At 38.7% G+C, this 16,227-nt stretch overlaps 1 protein-coding gene across 2 annotated transcripts in view; it reads right to left on the bottom strand.

The window, feature by feature from the left end:
• Positions 1-16,227, bottom strand: part of PIGF (phosphatidylinositol glycan anchor biosynthesis class F) — a 114,876-nt gene that overhangs the window by 89,430 nt on the left and 9,219 nt on the right. For both annotated transcript variants that reach the window (XM_080813745.1, XM_080813748.1), the window contains exon 2: positions 12,983-13,037. In XM_080813745.1, the coding sequence (XP_080669871.1) occupies positions 12,983-13,003 (21 nt within the window). In that variant the 5' untranslated portion in view covers positions 13,004-13,037. The remainder of the gene's footprint in view (positions 1-12,982; positions 13,038-16,227) is intronic.

Here is a 16,227-nt window from a genome sequence, read left to right as displayed (position 1 = left end):
AGGATCTTTGCCCTTACATGATCAGGCCACTAAGCAGGTGGTCTCCTGTTTCACCGAATTGGGAATGAACACAGAATTCAGAGGGACAAATGTTGACTCAAGCACAAGGATGAAGATTGCCAAGTCTAATATTCTAAAATATGGAATTAGTCAATGGCTAGGAACTCATCCACACATCAGTCTGGAAAGATATGTCAAATACAGAATGTTTTCTTTTTCTACCTTAAATATCTGCACTAACTGACTAGACAGTACCATGCCAGCTGCTAATTTTAGAGGCCTTGGACTTGTTTTTACAGTATAGACATAAACTAAATATGAGGTCCAAAAAGGTGAGTTTTTTTAGCACATAACTAAAAGTCCCTGTCAGAAGCTGTCTCTTGTTAATGAGAAGACTGTTGGAATAGAAGAATGTAATAAAAACCAACTGTCTTTCCCAGCTGACTTAATTTTTGAGGAGACCTGAAAAAACACAGACATGTGACCCGTGGCTTGAGAGAAGCCCAAATGAATTCCTCCAACATATTTATATTCAAGCTTGACCCTGTGAAGATCTTCATTTTCTGCTCCAGGGACACTATAGCAAATGCACCTTCCTCCTGACTGGGCCTCTGAAAGGCAGTATGTCCTCCAGGGGCACTGATCATCTCCGAGCAGTCCATATAGGTTCTATAAATCTTCTACAGAATTTAATATCCCACCAGCTCCTATTTACAAAGCTCTTTGATACTTGTCTGCAGACTTATGGTTCGGGATGAAAATGCTTAGGATGTATAGTCTCCCAGAATGTTCGCTGTTTTCCTTTTGCTGTTTAGAAATAGGAAGCTTATTAATTTTTTAAAAGATTTTATTCATTTAATCATTACTTGAGAGAGATAATGAGAGAGTACAAACAGGGGGAGGGACAGAGGGAGAGGGAGAAGCAGGCTCTCCACTGAGCACGGAGCCCGACATGACACTCAAACCCAGAACCCTGGATTCATGACAAAGGCAGATGCTTAACCAACTGAGCCACCCAGGAGCCCCAGAAGCTTATTAATTTAAAGCAAAGGTCCACAGAATGTGCATCATCCTTCAAGTAATTTGGTAATACCTACCAAATTTTAAAGTGGGGAGAGAATATGGGGAAGATGAAACAGGTAGCAGCACAGCTTTAAATCTCCCTAGGTCCCTTCACAAAAACAGAATAACTAGACAGCAAAACCAAAACCCTTTGAATATTTATAGGAAAGCTAGGCGACAAAGTATCCCTATGAATTTCAAACATAAACAGACCCAGATAGCCACAAGACCTGCAAATTATCAGCACCTATGTAAGAAGCAGCAAAGGGAGGACACAGTGTATCCAGAAGCTCTGAGAGCAGGGAAGCTTAAGAAGAGCCAGCAGGTATTCACTGGAAGGCACAGTGGGTCAACGTGATGAAAACAGCTAAGTCTAGAAATTTGGACTTCATAGTGGGTGGCTGCATGGAGCCCGCAGTAAGAAGGACTGAATGGGCTGAAGTTGTGTCAACCCTATGAACTCTTTAGACTGACCAGCCAGGGCATCTTTCCCAAGAGGGCCCACATTGAGGAGGAACTTGTGGGAGTAAAACCAAAACTGAGCTGGACTAGGACAAGAGAGACAAAAGAAGAGAAATTTCAGATAAAAATGGGGAGAACACAGCCAGCCACCTTGTTCTTGAGCACTTCACAAAAACAAGAGGGACCTCCATGAAGTTAGTTTTCCTAATTTCTTAGTCATGACTTTAACCAAACCATGATTCTTTCTAAAAGTTCGGGAAATCTAATTTTACACAGAAATGAACAACAGAAAAAAATGAAGTTCAAATTTCACAGAAACATTACGAAAAAAAGAAATGAAGGGGCAGAATGATATTCCTACAGACAATGAAATCACTTCAGAAAGGCAAGTCCTTCAACAGGATCAGAGCAGTAACCACCATTTCAAAATGAAGTGAAAGACATTAGGAAAGTTACACATGAAGGGATAACATAAATCCAAATTAGGAAAAAATCAGAAATGAGGAGACAGAACTCAGAAGAGAATTAGAAATAAAAGAAAAATTTATTTCAGAAGTAAAAATAAGATCAATTCCTCATTCCCACTTATAAATGCACCAAAAGTCACAAAATACCTAGGAATAAACTTAACCAAAGAGGTAAAGGATCTATATTCTGAAAATTATAAAACACTTATGAAAGAAATTGAAGAGGACACAAAGAAATGGAAAAACATGCCATGCTCATGGATTGGAAGAAAAAATATTGTTAAAATGTCCATACTATCCAAAGCAATCCACACATTTAATTCAACCCCTATCAAAATAGCACCAGCATTTTTCACAGAACTAGAACAAACTCCTAAAATTTGTGTGGAACCACAAGAGATCCTGGATAGCCAAAGCAATTTTGAAAAAGAAAAGCAAAGCTGGAAACATCACAATTCTGGACTTCAAGTATTATAACAAAGCCATAGTCATCAAGACAGGATGGTACATGTTAAAAACACAACAAAAAGAAAGACTTCTCAGTCTCTGGCTAATGTGTAGCCAGTGCAGTGAGGAGAAAATAGGTCTCACAAGCCAAATAAATTTTAACAATTAACAGTGTCTTCTGTGCATGGAACTTAAAAATATAGCTTTTGACATATGCTACTTTGGAAAAATGTCTATTCATGTCTTCTGCCCATTTCTTGACTGCATTATTTGTTTTTTGGGTGAAGTTCTTTGGATACTACCAACATTATCAACAATAGCCAAATTAGGGAAAGAATCCAAATGTCCACTGACTGATGAATGAATAACAAACTAATACACACACACACACACACACACACACACACACACACACAAAACAACACACAGGAATATTACTCAGCCATCAATTTGCAATGACATGGTGGAGCTAGAATATATAATGCTTAGTGAAATAAGTCAGTCAGAAAAAGACAAATACTGCATGAAGTGGGTGGGGGATGGGGTAGATGGGAGATGGGCATTAAGGAGGGCACTTATGATGAGCACTAGGTGTTATATGTAAGTGATGAATCACTAAATTATACTCTGGAAACTAATATTACACTATATGTTAACTAACTATAATTTAAATTAAAACTTGAAATTTAAAAAAAGAAGTAAAAATGAAAATTACAAGGAACACAATAGGAACACAATAGCAAAGAGTTATAAAAAATAAACCTTAAGATGAGTATAAGGTAAAAATGAGGGGAATATCTCTAAAATCTATATGAAATGAAGAAAGAAAGAAAAAGGCTCAAGAGAAAGGGACCAATATTGACAGTAGGCAAAGAAGACCCAACATACAATAATGGGAGTCCCTGAAGAAAAGACCCAAAGAACAAATACTTCTTTTGAAAATATTCAAGAAACTTCCCTGAAATTAAAAAAGAAAAAAAAAATAGAACTACATATAGAAAAAGTATATCATGTATCTGAGCATATTGATTCAGAATGATGTACCAAGACATAGTCTAATAAAGTTACTGAATTTTTAAAAAGAAAAAGCTCTTTGGGCATATAGTTTTTCAAAGACAGTGATTTAAATGGGAAAGAAAATTAGGTTAACATCAGATGTTTCAACAGCACTTATGTCCAAGGAAAATGGAATAATATATTTAAGATTCATAACTAAATGTGAGCTAATGATTTTATATCTAGAAAAACCAACCTTCAGGTACAAAGGACTCAAAGTATTATGGCCATATAAGAACTCAGGAGACATTGTTCCTGTGAACACTTCCTGGTTATCTACTAGTAGACAAGCCCCAGACTGACTAGAGACACATCAATACCAAGAGTAGTGGTCAGTGTTAAATACATAGCTACTTGAAGAATCAAGATTAAGTGAGGGGTAAGTGAGAGTGAGTAGTGTATGCAATGGTTATATACTCTAACAACGTATATAATATACAGTAGAGGCAAAAGAAAAGAGTGAATGAAAAAATGTAACTTTGGAGGCTCCTGGCTGCCTCAGTCTGTGGAGCATGCAGCTCTTGATCTCAGGGTCCTGAGTTCAAGCCCCACATTGGGAGTAGAGCTTACTTAAAATAAATACATTAATAAATAAATAAAAATAAAGACTGACTTTTTTTTTAAAGAAGATTTTATTTATTTATTTATTTGACAGAGAGTGGCATAGCGAGAGAGGGAACACAAGCAGGGGAGAGGGTGAGGGAGAAGCAGGCTTCCCGCTGAGCAGGGAGCCCAATGTGGGGCTTGATCCCAGGACCCTGGGATCATGACCTGAGCCGAAGGCAGAAGTTTAACGACTGAGCCACCCAGGTGCCCCATCATATATATATATTTTTAAATGTAACTGTGGGTGATCATATTGGTGATGGTAGTACTAATACTATTGTTCTGAGCCTCTTATACTTGTAAAAACCTGTGGTACTAAATTCAAATTGGAAATATCTAAATGAGCTCATGAAGTATTTTATCTTTAAAAACATATGGTTTGGGGCATGTAGGTGGTTCAGTAGGTTGAGTGTCTGACTCTTAATTTCGGTTTGGGTTATGATCTCAGGGTTGTGGGATTGAGCCCCATGTTGGACTCTGCACTCAGCAGGGAGCCTGCTTGAGATTCTCTCTCCCTCTGTCCCTCACCCCTCACTGAAATAAATAAATATATCTTAAACAAAACAAAAAAACCCCATACAGCTATTTCCCAGCTCTGTCCACTGAAAAATCTTAGAAACTGGGAAGAACACAGTAATGATGAACACAGCTTGTGCCTAGACTGTGGCTTGAAATACCATTTTCTGCTTTAAAAAAACAAAAACAAAAAACAAAAAAAACCCAGAGCTTGTTGGAGAAATGGCAGATTCCAAGTCTGGGGCAATAGACGTACAGAATGAGGCTAGAGTGTCTTGTCATATCAAACAGCAAGGAAGCTATCAAAGACCACTAAGGCCATGTCAAAAGGACTCAAGTACCAATGTAAGAGGCTCTCACTGGCCAAAGATGGAACAAATTGAGCTGTAGTAAAGATAATGATTGAGATGACTTGAAACTCATAAAATAAACTGAATACATGAATTCATAATAACCAAAATAAAAAGCCACGTTTGAAGATAATGGTAGAGAACATTCATTATCTTGGAAACTGGTAAGTAAAGGGAAAAAAATTAGCATTTACTTTTCTTTTGCTATCTGAATTATACCACTAAGTTTAAGCAAATAATAGAAGAGAGGAAGTATCTTCCATAAATATTCCAATAAGTGAAAATGAAATAACATTAGAATATTCTGCAGCCCACAATAAATGAATGGATCTAAGCACTGAACATCAGTAATTGCTAAAGTCACAAAGAGAGACAACTAGCCTTTATGTAGTTCCTGATGTACCACTCATCATCTTGCCAAAGGAATCAAACCTGAGTCTCGTCAAGCCTCCAAATCCAGCCATCAGTTTGCAGGAAACTGGAGGACAGGGGAACATGCTGAACCATATCCAGAATACATAGTTGCCAACATTCAGACTGTAGGAAATTCCACTGGTCAAATGCTGAGTTGTTCAATAGAGAAGTCGTATGGAAAAGAAAAGTGTGGAGGGGAAAACTGTACGCCTAAAGAGGTATAAAAGACTTATAAGCGTTTTTTTTAAATAGACAAAACTAAAGTATCACATTTACGGATGCCACTTGGGTGGTAAAGCCATAAAAAAAATAGAAGAAAGTGATGTCTATAGAAGTCAGTACCACAATTAGTTTCAGAGGGAGGTAGTTGTGATCACACTTCACTTGGAGGGCTCTTGACATGGATGACAGTCTGTTTCTTGATCTGGGTGATGGTTAAAAGGGTGCTTATAACAATCCATTAAGCTCTATAACTGGTTTGGTTTTCTGTATTTCTGTTTTATTTTATAATAAAGAGAGGCTTTAAAGATTTTAAACATATATATCCTTTGGCCTAGCAATTCCACTGTTAGGAGTTTGTCTTGAAGATAAACTCATGAAAATACGTAAAGATGTATGTATAGGTATGCCCATTGCAGCACTGTTTTTAGTAAGTAAAAAGTTTGGGGTGGTGGTGGAAATGAGTATCTGTTAGGTAGGAACTCACTGAATAAATTATGGCACATCTCTACAATGGAATATTATGCAGCCAAGAAAAAATTAAGATAGGTCTATATAGGTTCCCAGATATATCACTAAATGAAAAAAGGCAAAGTGTAGAACAATATCATGATGATCCCATGTTTATATGCACATGCACACACACATTGTATTTGTGTTGAAAATACTTGTAATAATATCTAAGAAATAGTTAAACTCCTTACCTTTGAAGTTAAGGTGGGATTAGGGATAGAATCATAGGGTGAGAATTCGTCAATTTATATGCTTTTATATGTTTTTAAAGTATGTGCATATTTTACTTTCATGATTTTTTTAAACCTAGTTCAAGTTTTTTTTTAATATTGGTCCTTTATAGTCCTCTCAAAAAATGAGTGAAAGACCACAGGTAAGACCTATTAACAGAGAAAAGGCCACATTCTTCCTTTATGAGAAAATGGAGTGGGCCTTTCTTTCAGTAGACTCTCTGAATTGTGAACAAAAATGGTCACTGATTGTGGCTGCTTTTGGAAATCCCAAGTGATAAAAATCTATTCTTTCCACTCTTGGGTACAAAATCAAGTATTTCTGATGCTCAGTTTCTAAAGAAGTGAAGTCAAGTGCCCGACATGTCATAACAGATCCACAGTAAATATAGTGGAAGCCATTCATTCAACTACTACTTGTTGAAAACTATATATTAAGCCCTATGATATACACTGGGGATACAAAAGAGAACAAGAAAGATAAAATCTCTGCTCTCATTGAGCTCGCATCCCAGTGAAACATGTAAATGAGTATTTCCTTCATTTATTCAAACAGTTTGCCTATTGGCTAAGATAGTCTGGGCTACTCACTACCATATAGATAATGTAAACAAATAAAGCCATTTACTGATGAATAAGAGACCATGGGCATATAGATTTCTGGAGCACTTTTTCCCAAAGAATGTATTTTTGGTTTTGAAGATGACAGCCTCTTATTTCTATGCTATAAAATTAAGGGAAGAATAAAATAAGTTGAAGGGGTTGACAGCTCTTAAGATGGTTCCCAATGATACTGCTTCCCTGGTATTCTCCTCCCTTGGTCTTGCTGACTTGATTCCGATAAATAAAATACTGCAAAAGCCAGTTCCGAGACTAGATTACAAAAGACTGACTGCCATCCTCCTTGTACATTCTCTTGGCATTCTCTCATGCACTGGCTCTGAGGGAAGCCAGCTGCAATGCGTTGAGAGCCATGGAGAGGCTCACGTGACACATGGCACCAAACTGAGAGTCTCTGGCCAACACACAGTGAGAACTGAGGTCCTTGATCCAAGGGCACCAAATGAGCTGGGAGAAGGATTCTCAGACCCTGTGACGAAGGCCTTGACTGCAGTCTTGTAAGAGACAGAGGCCCTTAGCAGGAGGACCCAGCTATGCTGCACTTGGATTCCTGACAGAAATAAACTGTGAGATAACAGTGTTGTCCGTCTGAGCTTTAAGTTTTGAGATATTTGTTACACAGCAATAAGTAACTAATACAGTGGACTAAACCCCATCTCCCTTTGGAAGTAGACCACATAAGGCCAAGCCATTTGCCTTTGAGAGTGCTGTCTGTCACACAGGGGGGACAAGGTCAAGTCGTGATGGTTTATAACAAGCGCAGGCCTCTGCGCTGCTTTGCTTTTTGTTTCAACTTCTCTCCAGGAAGGTGACCTTGAGCTGACCTTGTCTTCTCGGAAGGCTCTCAGTTCAAAATGGGCTTTTTTAACACATTGATTTTGTCACCTTTTCTGGAAATGAGTTTTTTCAATCTCATATTTTATTTGAAAACTGCAATTTGCAAATATTTTAGTTAAGAATCATCCCAGACTCTGATTTATTCCTTTATACACTTATTATTTTCTGCAGTCCTCTGCTTTTCTCTACTGTCTGCTTTCCTCTTTCTTTAGAGCTTTTGTTAATTCTTCCAGCTTTTGGCTGAAGCATAAGAAACTACTTGAGTAAGACCTCATTTTGCTCCCATATTTCAACATCCCTTTCTTTTCTTTTTTGGTTGGAACTACATCTCTTATATTGTAGTCATTGTTCTGAAAGCTTTGTGCATGACTTCCTTTTATTTCTCATTTAATTAAGATGGAAGGAAAAAATTCCACTTTTAAGAGATAGACCATATAACTACTTTCAGTAGTTTCTATTGGGAGAAGAATGTTTGCATTGCTGTTTCTAGAATTTTCAAAATACTTAGTTCTTTGAATAGCATAGGTAATCCGGTTCAGGAGGCTTTAAATTAGAGGGGGACTTCCTCCCCTCAGACCCTCGAATGGCAATTCCTTGGCTCTATGGGAGGATTCATAAAGATAAGAGGGAAGGGAATATTTGGGGTACCATTTTACTTTGTTTTCCAAGTTCTGAGAAAGACTATTTGGAGTGAAGTATGAAGTGACTCAAGGATTATTTTGACTGAATCAAGAATATAGACTCTCTAAATTATAAATCATCATCACCATCATCATCATCACCACTGCCACCACAGAACAAACAGAAAATACATTACTTTTCCTCCTAAAATATTTAAAGAGAAAAGCCAGCCGTAGCAGGAAAATAGCCTTAGAAGAACATGGTAATTTACATCTGCTACCAAGAAAAACACACATGAGATTATGTCCAATAAGTGCTTTCAGAGATCCCAAAAGCATGCAGCCTTTCCTGGAAGGTTTTCACTTGCACTGATATTTTGCCCCTTTCTAAGGGGAAAGATTTATACGATCTATTTTGCCCCTTTCTAAATACAGCACAGCCCTGAAGCAACAGACGTCCTCTTCACCCGACAGCAGCAGTAACAACAAAGACAATTGCATAAAAGATCTTCAAATTTTTATTTGTTTTGTTTTATTTGTTTTATTAACAACTTCAAGAAGGCACATGGCTCCCAGAGAAGCTGACCACAGACTTGGTCCCCTGGCTATGGGTTTTTACTTGAAGTTGCTCCTCAGGGCAACACAGACAGCTTAAATATGTACACTTAAGGATGACAGACACCCCTTTCTGACTTTAAAGAAAATATGCAGGGATTTGGGAGAAGGCACATGATGTTTTTCAAGGTGCCACCAGCCTTTCTCAGTCAAACATCCCAAATGAGAAAACATGGAGGCCAGCAAGGGTAGGTGCAGAAAAGGCAATGATAAGGAGGGCTGGCAAAAGTAAACCCTCGGTGAATTCAGCCCCTAGAAAGCGGATTTCCTACAGTGTGTTAAGACTTGTTTAGGCTTAGTTTTAATAAATGATAAAGAGACACAAATTAAACTAGTGGCCATCTTACCACTGATGATTCCTTAGAGTTTTTAGAGTATGTAAATCAATTTAAACTTGGAGACCCTGTGCTGTAGGGCAGACAGGAAATCCACCTCGGGTAAGTGGGAAGTATCTTTTACACACTTACTGAGGGCTCTGGCAGGGACCAGGCATCTTAAGAAGTGCCAGGACCTCTGGAGGCCCTTGCCATCATTACTCCACATGAGTAAGTCCCAAAGTGCATTTCTAGAAAAGAGGGGCTCTTCAGCAAAGATGCAGCCTTCCTGAGGCATACATTGCAAGGGTACTGCCAATAAGCAGGATGACATCCTTGCTGTTTCTGGGAGAACAGATCTCTTTAGTCTGGAAAATACAAGTTACCGCAAACTCTCCTCTCCTTGTGGGTTTATTTGGAACTAAAGCTTGGAAGTCCAACCTCCACGTCTCTCCTGAGGTAAAAACACATAAGCCAGACAGAATGGGAGAGGGAAAGGGAAAAATACAGAGAGAGAACATAAATCGCCATTTCTCAAAAGTGTCTCTCACCAAAATCCTTTCATCTTAGTGTCTATTTTGGAGTCGAGGAAACCGAGACACAGGCATAATGACTGACGGCATACAACCCGTTACCAACAGAGCTGGCTCCCTCTGCTATATCCCGTGCCTCTTTGTTTTTCTAATTTCCAACCTCTGTTCTATTTGAAATTGCCCTTGTTAATTGGTACTTGTGTTCCTGCACCTAGAGTTTTAGACATATTTGGAAACTTCTTTTAAACATGTTGATCTGCTCAGGGCTGAATTATTTGTGACAGCAAGAATAACTCCACCCTGGGGCATATCCAACAGGATGAGGGATTCAGGGATAAATCATGTGGTGTTCCATTCTTCCTGGCTCTTGATGTTTTTACACAGGAGAAATCAGCTTCCCAGGAGCCCAGAGGCCTCAAAAGGCCAACCCAAGGGTGTCTGTGGAGGGAGGAAGTCAAAGTTCACAGACACCCTTCGGGTGACCTTGGGGAACCTAATTCCTCCTGTGGTGGTGATATATGTGGAGTGGGTGATTTTGGACGGGCAGTTATTTGGAGTTATTTTAGGTAGTTAAGTCTTGGGTGCTTAGCATCTCCTGGCAAGGCCATGTCCACCCACCTCCTCTGAAGGTCACTGTTCTGCAGCATCCAGGCAAGGAGCGGAGAGAGGGTGGTATTGCATCTCATTTTGAGAGTTATCATGACTGCCTCAGGGTGCAAATGACACCTTCCAATGGGCAGTGCAGGAGAGTGCAGGATTGTCTAGCTATCTCGTATGGCTCAAGCATGGTCTAATACTTCCTCATATTCTTTCTTCTAATAATGAATTGCAGAGAACGAGATGTACTGTTGTGCTTTATAATTCAGAGACACAATACAGGTATTGGCTAACATGGTTTGACATGATCGGCTGCCTTTTTTTTTTTAAGCCAATCTGGCAGAAAAGCACTAGACTATTGTGGGAGTTGTACTGGCCCTTCCAACAGTCCATTAATCAGCAGCAACATAGCCAAGGGACCACGTTACTTCGCTGTAGCACAAAAAGGTTGTGGTTGTGAGTGGGCGGAGTGGGAACAAAGTTGTATCATTCCAGTTCTGATTGATTAATGCTGAAGTCACTGCTAAATAATGATTACCAGCCGCAGGTTCCACAAATCATTCACTGGGTGAAGGAGGACTCAGTTAAACAAACTGGGGCCAGTCAACACAGATTTTTCTTGTGGTGGGGGTGGAGCGGTGAGGGGTGGGCAGAGGTGTGGAGATGGGAAGAGGGAAAAAAACTGGATCTGACTGAATAAGCAAAAAGAAGTGCAGCTGGGGTTCTCATGGTCCCTTGGGCACTTGCCTTCCTCGAACTGTTGCCTTCTCCCAGCCTTGGCACTGCTGTCTCTCCACTGTCAGGTTAACTCTGAATGCTACCATCATGAGAACTGTCTTCTAGCACCCTTAGGCCCCTCCTCCAGATTCCTACAATTTAGCCAGATTGGAGTTACTACCAACTCTAATGAGTTAACCTTCCCCCTCTCTAAAGCTTTCCTTTTTTTTTTTTTTTTTTAAGATTTTATTTATTTGACAGACGGAGATCACAAGTAGGCAGAGAGGCAGGCAGAGAAAGAGAGGGAAGCAGGCTCCCTGCCGAGCAGAGAGCCCAATGCGGGGCTCAATCCCAGGACCCTGGGATCATGACCTGAGCCAAAGGCAGAGGCTCAACCCACTGAGCCACCCAGGTGCCCCTCTCTAAAGCTTTCCTAACCAAATTCCCTAACTCCCTCTAATTCCTCCCTATTACTTGTACATTCCATAGTGTTCTGCTTGTCCTTTTCTCCACATATCTTTTTCATGGCTCTCATGTCCAAGTATTTTCATGCATGGAAAGATAACATTCTTCTACTTAGGTTAGATGACCTTTTCAAAAATGTTTGGTGTATTTCCACTAATCCTGGACATAGAGTAGGTAGGAGAGTAGAGTCACAAGAATATTTTGGATAATATCAAGTTTAAATCTTGCTTTTCTGCATGTAATTCTTTGAGACATATCCAAGCAACAAAGGGGGAGACAAAATTTTAAGTTTTGAGTGAGCTCTGGTTGTCTCGGTGTCAGCAACCTCTAATGCTGTGTCTTGCCAGCTTTCCACTTGGTAGAAAGGTACTTCCTGAAGATGCACTTTTGTGAAGTCAGAACCAGTGCAGACTGAGCCAAATCCTGATTAAAAATCTTGCTGGCTGCTCCTCATGCCGGTAGAGTCCTTTGTCTCCACTTGTTGGAAATATATCTGCCTGTTAATGTAAGAGAATGCCAGTGCCTTTTCGATATTACAAACTCACAGCATTCCTCTTCAAGAATGCCAGCATTCATAATTTTTAAGCCTCAAACTCTCAAGAAATGGAAGCAATTGAATTTCTCTGCATTTTAAAGTAGAAACAGTAATATTACATAGCTAGAAATTTCTATAAAGTATGGATTGGCAATAACATTATTTATGCTTTCAAAAATGGGTTCCTTCTAAATTTATGCCTATGTCTCAGTCACAAGCTATGTTTCTAATACATTCTTTAACTTCAACCTACTTTTTTTCTTATCCCAGAAATTCTGAATAATTGCTCTGTTGCAGAAATTCACAGGAGCTTGAATAAAATGAAGTGTTTCAAAACTCAGTTTGACTTAAACGATTATGTATTACTATGAAGAAAACACTCTCAGTTGTAACATCTCTTACAGAACAGTTTTTAGATTTTCTAAATATGACAAATAAAGATTTATGAGGTATGATTTCACAAGGAGAAAAAGCATTTTGGTGGGAACTCTTTTTTTTTTTGTAGGTAAAATAGGAAACCACAAGAATTAAATAGATGAACTTCTGTGGAAATCATCTGTTAATTTAATTGAACAAATGAAATCTATTAAACTCTAGAAAACTAAATACATGTTTGTTAGTTTCTAGTAATTTTTTAAAATTTTCCTACAGAGTTGTTGTGGGATCTATTATTTTGAAAACATGCTATTTTAACAATGGGTTGTCAACAACTTGATCCTAGTAGTACGGTAGAAAGGGTGATTAGATACCAGATGGCTTGGGTTTCCTTCTCATGCTGCTACTCACCAGGTTTGTGACAATGGTCATTTCTCTTCAATACTTTGGACCTCCATCTTCTCATCTGTTCAACAAGAATAAGAAACACCTGAACCCCTGACCTCTTAACACTGTTGTGAGGATCAAACAAGGTCCTAGTTGTTAAATCACTTTGAAACTATAAAGTGCTATGCAACATGAGGCATTCTACTCATGAGGCATTCTACTCATTATCACCTCAGAATTCTTCTCAGATTATATTGCCTCAAATGCATTATTTAGGAAAAGTACAAACTTGAATGCCATATGGAGTCCTTGTTGACACTGCAGATGTTGGTTAATTTTAGATTCTAAAAGAACAAAAGAACAGAAGCACTACCAAGCAAATTAGCTCTCTTTAGCTTTTTCTTCGAAATCTCCTATTATACAAACACCAAACTAAAAATGGCAGGCTAAACATTATAGAAAATTACATCATTTGAGGCATTGAAATTCTGTATACCCAAGCCCTTTTGCAGAACACAAATTTATTCCCACCAAAGCACATTGCCAATGAATTTAATGTTATAAGATAAATTATGGTTATTTCTTCAAGGACCAAGTAAAAGATTTTTAATCTTAAACTTTAATTTTAAATAACACAATGCCAGGGAAAATGTAGAAATCCCAGAAGAGTCACAAAAAGGTACGAAATCCATTTTGGTGGTCATAGTCTCTCTCAGACTAACAGAAAACTAAACTAAGCTCAGCCAGGCCTGTGCTCTGATTCTGGAGACCATATTTACAAGTGGGAATTGCTCTGTTGAACAGGTGTGGCAGACATGCACATGACAACTGCTTTTACAGCTCCGTTAGTTTGGGAAGACCTGTCCTGATGGGCCTCATGTGTACCATCTGTAAGACATCTCTTTGCACCTTGTCAAATCCAACGTTCTCCTTACACATGCATAAGCAAGAGGTGTTTTCGTAAAGTATAAGGATGGCATCTGTCATTCTTTTTGTTTGCACACAATCCACCAACAAAAAATATTTTGGAACAAGCTGAGCATTTTGTGTCTTCAAATTTTACTTACTTATTTAATTTATATTTATTACCTATAAATATATATGTATTTATAATGGAAGCAATGAGACAAAAAGTGCTTCCTATCAGAACATATCCATTAGATGACCTGAAGCAATTTAAAAATGGTCCTGTGAATATTCTGAGCCTATATTTTTTTAAAAAATTGAAGTGTAGTTGGCACACAGTGTTGCATTAGTTTCAGGGGTGCAACACAGTGATTTAACGAGTCTATACTTTATGCTATTCTCCCACAAGTGTAGCTACCATCTGTCACCATACAATGCTATTACAATACCATTGACAACATTCCCTATGCTAAGCCTAGATTTTCAGTACATTTTTCATGAATACTGCTAAGTCTGAGCACCTTAAGATACTGATATAATGTCACACCAATCAGAAATAATTTTCAGAGACCATAAATGTTTCACCTATAAAGTATGTATTCCTCTAACAGAGGCAAAGATTTCAAAAAATGTTTCAACCAATATTTTAATAATTTGGTCAATATTATGTGATATGGTATTTCAAAGTGTGCTCTGATGTGGACTGAGAATATTAAAAGCAAATCCAAGGAGTAGATTTTATAACACTGCTTATAATGGAGGCCGTCTAGGCTGATTATTTTAGTATTAAATACCCTATTAATCGCCTCCCTGTCCTGCCCATATGCTACTTCTTTTAGCACAGAAGGCCTAGTAAGACAGATGCTTGATTCCACATTACATAGTTTTCTCAAACTGGAACAAATATTAACTCCCCAAAATATTTTTCTCTTGTGAAGAACTTTGGATTACTGCAGATGATTACAGATCTGAACCAGAAATGGATTCAAACAACTTTCATTCACTGCTGAAACTGAACTGGAACTGACCCCCAAAATAAATTGGCTTAATTCCCTGTAAGAGCACTATGAATCAGGTTGCCATCTGTTCCCTTCCTTCTTTAACTTCACCAGTGGGCTGGGTTTAAGCACAGAACTGGAGAAGTCCTTGGGGGAAGGGGTGGAGGACTCTGGCTTGGGGTTTAGACAGGTATGCTGCAATGGTAGAATCACTCCAAGTGCAAGAAGAGAGGAGTCTGGGAATTAGCTGGGGAAATCATGTAATTTGTCAAACCATGGGAACAACATGAGTTTAATTTGCCCAATTTTGTTAGAAGATACTGCATCAATTAAAAGTCCTTTGCATGCCAAAGGTGAAAAATGTAATCCAAACTAACTTAATTAAAAAGGTAAATTTATTGGTTCATGTAATTAATAATTTAGAGGATCTGGTTCAGGTGAAGTTTGATCTAGGGCTCAAACAGGGTGACCTAGGACTTGATCTCTCTCTCTTCATTTCTAAATTCAGCATCTTCAGTATTGGCTTCATTCTTAGGCAACATCTTCATGTACCCAATATGGATGCAAGCCACTCCATGGAGTACTTGTCTCTAGGTTCAAATTCAGAACCAATGTTCTAGGTCTAGAATGGATTACTGTGGCAAGAGAAATAGGGTATACTAGACGACCTAGGCTAAGGTTATATGTTTCACCCCTGAAATCGGGGTGGGGAAAGTTGTAGACATCAATCTTTTCCCCAAGTCCAGGGACTGAGAGTAAGGGAAGACCATAGTCCCCAGAACAAAATGAGAGTGTGGTCAGTAGAATGGATGTTCTCTACAGATACTCAGGGATTGGATGAACAAATAATTTCAGCATGTATTATTTTTCACTTAAGAAGGAATTCTGCTGATACAAAAAGAACAAAAATATGAATAAGATTTACTATTATTTATATATGATACAATTGTCTACCTGGAAAGCCCAGTGCCAACCAAAATCCAAAGAGAAGTTTTTAAAAAATTGACAGTTGTTCTAACTTTCTTATGGAAGAATAAACGTGTGAAGAAGAAGAAGGAAGGGAAGGGGGGAGGAAAGGGGAAGGGAGGGTAGGGAACAACAATTCTGGTTATATTCTAAAGAGAGAGTCCAAGTCTTACCAGCTAAGGGGGAAAAAAAGTAATGGCCAAAGGGAGACTGTAGAATCTTTATGTGAGACATTAAAAAAATGTAAGATAGGGGTACCGGGATGGCTCGGTCCCTTCAGCCTCTGCCTTTGGCTCTGGTCATGATCTTTGGGTCCTGGGATAAGCACTGCATTGAGCTCCCTGCTCAGCAGGGAGCCTGCTTCTCCCTCTCCCTCTGCCTGCTGCTCTCCTGCTTGTG

The sequence above is a fragment of the Martes martes genome (genome assembly GCF_963455335.1).
Source record: "Martes martes genome assembly, chromosome: 9".
NCBI lineage: Eukaryota > Metazoa > Chordata > Mammalia > Carnivora > Mustelidae > Martes > Martes martes.
Note: the sequence above shows the minus strand (reverse complement) of the source record. Positions and strands in the feature narration are given on the sequence as shown.